Source organism: Hyperolius riggenbachi, chromosome 10, assembly GCF_040937935.1.
Source record: "Hyperolius riggenbachi isolate aHypRig1 chromosome 10, aHypRig1.pri, whole genome shotgun sequence".
NCBI classification, from domain to species: domain Eukaryota; kingdom Metazoa; phylum Chordata; class Amphibia; order Anura; family Hyperoliidae; genus Hyperolius; species Hyperolius riggenbachi.
This window is the reverse complement of record NC_090655.1, coordinates 80,182,835-80,187,511: the sequence shown is the minus strand read 5'-3', so window position 1 is coordinate 80,187,511 and position 4,677 is coordinate 80,182,835. Positions and strand designations below refer to the sequence as shown.

The 4,677-nt window shown below is 42.0% G+C and overlaps 1 protein-coding gene across 1 annotated transcript; it reads left to right on the top strand.

Annotated features, from left to right (window-relative positions):
• The first annotated feature begins 315 nt into the window (after positions 1-315).
• Positions 316-1,251, top strand: LOC137536689 (taste receptor type 2 member 40-like). Its single transcript, XM_068258921.1, has one exon. The coding sequence runs from the start codon at positions 316-318 to the stop codon at positions 1,249-1,251; it is 936 nt and encodes a 311-aa protein (XP_068115022.1).
• The last annotated feature ends 3,426 nt before the right edge of the window (positions 1,252-4,677 follow it).

Genomic DNA, 4,677 nt, shown 5'->3' with positions numbered 1-4,677 from the left:
AACCCAACTTAACATTTGTGTATGTCAGGTGAAAACCTATACAGAGAACTGACAGATGATTGCATCCATTTGCAAGTATTTTCATAAGAGCAAATAGTCTGTACGCATTGTGATTTAACTGTACCATAACTGACTCAGTCAGGTGAGAAGATCAAGGATAATCTGAGTAGTTTGCCTGAAGCCCACTTTTAATTGCACTTTTCTGGATAAATTAGAAGGAGAAGAACTGGTATGATATTTTCACTTACACTATATGTACACCAAAAAGACACAACGCTACTACAACTAATGGTAATTTGATGATCTTCGCTCAATATGCTTTCTGCAAGTGTCATTATTCCTGTGGTTGTCCACAGCACATTGTTCGCAACTTGCCTCACTGGAGGTCTCTTTATCTTGATTGTTAACTGTCTAGACTGGTCAAAACACAACAAAGAGAACACAGGCGATCTGATCATCAACTGCATTGTCACCATCAATCTCATCCTCCAAGCAACAGTTGCCTTCAATGAGATCTGCGTTGTTACCTATCTGGAATTCTACATTCAGTTTTGGGTAGCCAACTCTCTGATTTTCATCATGTGCGTACTGGTCTTCTCTAGTCTCTGGTGTACCACCTGCCTGTGTTTTTATTACTGTGTTAAGATAGTGAACTTCAATGGGGACTTGTTCCACAAGATCAAAGCTCGAATTTCTACCATGGTCCCCTGGCTCCTCGTATTCTCCAATGTTATATCATGGATAACTGGACTTCCAGTTTACTTGGATATATTTATAGACTCCCCATTGTTCTACACGAATGCCACTCGGGACTCCTCTTCCTTTGCTTTGAATGTGAAGAGCAAGTGTAACTGTTTATTCTATGTGTTCATGCTAGTATCTTCCATAGCCTTCTCTATAATCTCACTTACGGCTGGGGCTATCATTATCTCTCTGAACAAACACATGAAACAAATGGAAAAAAACAGTGATGGCAGCGCCAGACTCACATCCCTCCGATCAGCTGCTCAGACTGTGACCTCTTTGCTTGTGACGTATTTGGTTTTGTTTGGGAGTATGAGTGTTATATTTAATGAAACTCATGATGGGAGTGGATCAATAATGCTAATTTTCTTTGCTTTGGGTGCCTGTTGCCCAACTGTAAATAACATTATTTTAATTAATGGAAACAGAAAGCTATCAAACAGGATGAAGCAACTATTTGGCAAGACATCTAGAACTGCTAATGCTGGGTTCAATGAAACGACATGAAGAGTTAATCTCATTCTATACATTATACACATTTCACTAGCCACACAGTGGACTACTTGTAATCTTCAAAATGAGCCTAGCTTACTAAGATCCTCCAGGGCTGGAAACCATTGAGGCAGGTTTGTAATTTTGCAGTCTTGGACTGGCTTCATTAAAAACTTACTGCAAGTACAGTTAATGCCAAATGTTTGTCCTCAGCTGAGTCAGATTATACCACAGACAGAGACTGTTGCTCAAAGTTCCAGAGTTAGAGCATAAGTGATTGCAGAGGCTTCTGGACACATGCAATGAGAACTTTTATAATAAATCTAGGAGTCAGGACTAGAGATGAGCATAATGACTTAATTACGATTTCGCAAAATTTCGCGTAATTAGTGTAATTACGATTATGGCCGTAAGTACAAATTCGTAATGAAGAAGGATTTCACGGAATTCCGCGTAAGCGAAATTTTCGCATTACAGTGGGTAACGCGAAATTACGTTTGCCTTGCATGCAACCGTTTGTAAGCGTAGTTACATAACGTAATTTCGCGATAGTTCATATTACTGTAAGCGTTAATTTTCGCATTGTTTTCGCGTTACGGTGGGTATCGCGAAATTACGTTTGCCTTGCATGCAAACGTTTGTAAGCGTAGTTTACACCCTTGAACTGCGCATGCTTAGTTTTTACATTATTTAACGCGAAAAAGCGTTTATATGCGAAAATTTGTTAGCATTCGTCTGACTACCGCTGATTCGCTTCTGATTGGCTAATGCGAACAAGTAATTTTTTATAGCTAACAAGTAATTACGAAATTCGCGAAATTACGAAGAAATGCGAAAATTACGGGATGGTTTAACGCGAAATTACGTTATGGTTTAACGCGAAATTACGTTATGAACGAAACGCGAAATTACGCGTTGAAAATTACGCTTACGGTATTTTCAATTACGATTTTAATGGCAATTACGCTACCATAATTTCGCATCGTAATAGCAAATTTCGCATGCGTAATTATAGTAACGCGAAATTTCGAAAATTTCGGCTCAACCCTAGTCGGGACAGCTTAGAATTCTTAAAAAAAAACTCTTTTGAAGGTGCAATCATATGAAAACAACTTTATAAATCCTAATAAATAAATCTTTCTGAAAAACCTGCATGCCCTCATGTAACCCAGCTGAAAGCTACAAACTTTTTTAACCCTTTCCAATCCTATGTCACATTATGTCTGACATACAACTTTTCCAGTATAGGTTAAATGTCGCACATACCAACTCCAACATAAGAAAAATGGCTCCTGCTAGGATGTGCTGCTGCCAGATAAAACCCGGCACAGCCTCAACCCCTTTACATCAAAGTGTTGGAGTAGGCATAATACTTTGATCAGCACTGGTCCCTTCCTCCACCACTGCGCCACAATATTTGAATATTGCATTGGCTCATTTCGACTTGTCAACAGGAGGCTATTGCCGGATCTAGTCTAGCACAGCGTCAACCTTTGTGGATCATTGTGCCCAAAATCCAACACTTTGATACCATCCCAGAATCACACTGAAAAGCGTGATCACAAAATTGACGCATGTGCAATATCACAGAGCTACAACGCACAGGCTGGCACGGGCCTTCCCCCTTCCCCCCTCAATGCCAGGTCACCTCTTCGCTCAAGTGTGAGAAAATAGAGACCCTCTGGATCCCTGCCACTGTAAAACTCTGTGGATCACCCTCTCCCCACCCCGCACACTGCAAAGTAAGTGCTGGGAGCGGATTAGGTGATCTAGTAGTTGTATTGGAAAGGGTTAACAAATCCAGACCAGATGCGCAAAAACATGCATGTTCTACAATGGTCTCAGTCTTGGAGGACAACTATCAATCAGCATGTTTTATACTGGGATGGGAATAGCTTGACTAAGTGTTCCTAAGTACTGCTGTAACTCTTTCCATGCTCATCTATTCCTTTCTTGTAATAAAAGTCCTTTCAAAATCTCTGTTTCACTCACTGGCAGCGTTGGATCAGTGAAAAATGAGGGGGGGGGGGGGGTGTATCCCTCTCCCTACCTCTGTTAACTCTGAATGTACTTTAGGCCCGGGCATTTCAATCTTTTCACTAACTGTACCACTTTTATCACAATAAAAATGTAAAGTACCACCAGCGTGCCTGCACAGTAGATTGGACCCGATCAGGCTCGGCTGTTTCCGCCAAAGCCGGAGAGCAGCTACTGCGCATGTGTTCACACCGACAAAGAGCTTCTTTAGAATCCAGAGGCTTCCCCCTCCCGAAGTACCCCTAGGCACTTTTTTCTTACAGGTACACTTTAAGAAAAGGCCGAACATATGGGAGAGGAATAGCAGGAGGTATTGGTGGAGTGATGTCACTTTCTGTATTTGATGTATACCCACAGTCACTGTGCACTGTGCACCATTTGTCTGGCTGTCTCCTCACCGCTGATCTGAGGTCTGAAGTATGCCGCAGGGCAGCACAGCGAGGAGAGAGCAAGGGGGAGCTGAACTTTGTAGAGGTTGGACGGGACCAGGACAAGAGGCAGGTGGGTAATTAAGTGACAGGCAAACCCAGAGTGTACCACCTGGCCAACAGCAAAGAACCACTGGTGGTACGCGTACCACAGGTTGAAAAGCTTTAGGCTATTGTGACCTGTCAGGAGCAGAAGATATAAACTGCAGCTGCTGGTTTTCTCTCTCTAAAATGAGCTGTCCAGATGAGAAGCCTGACTTCCAGGGATGGATAAAGTGTCTGTGGAGAATGTATTGGGATCTGTGCACTGCGCTAAGCAGAATGTATCTCTTATCTGCAACATGAGTAAACATTCTCTGCTAATTGCGTATGAAACTTGACACATCCAGAAGCGGGAAAAAAGGGCGCAGGCACTAGTGGACAAAAAGGGCGCCGCCATTCACTCTCATAATAAATAACGTTTAATGGGCGCCGAGCAGGAAAAAAAGGGCGCAGGACATAAATAACGTTTACAAATGGCGCCCAGAGATTTTTAATGATTTATAAGTGTGCTTGTGGTGATTTACGTTTATAAAATGCACCCGTGCGGAATAACGTTTATAAAAATACTAAACATATTTATCTTATTTAACTAATTAAAACATTATTTAAAGTTTTATCCCTTACTGTTTGTAAAACATTATTATTCACAAAATAAAGCGATCAGTACGTAACGCAAATTGCAATATATTTTTTGCAGCCACAATTAGTAAAACATTATTATCCACATAATAAAGGGGGGTCTTAGGTTTAGGCACCACCAGGGGGGTCTTAGGTTTAGGCACCACCAGGGGGGTCTTAGGTTTAGGCACCATCAGGGGGGTCTTAGGTTTAGGCACCATCAGGGGGGTCTTAGGTTTAGGCACCATCAGGGGGGTCTTAGGTTTAGGCACCACCAGGGGGGTCTTAGGTTTAGGCACCATCAGGGGGGTCTAAG

What these genes read in the sequence shown, in the direction of transcription:
- LOC137536689 (XM_068258921.1), top strand. Translation starts at nt 316, where the DNA reads ATGCTTTCTGCAAGTGTCATTATTCCTGTGGTTGTCCACAGCACATTG.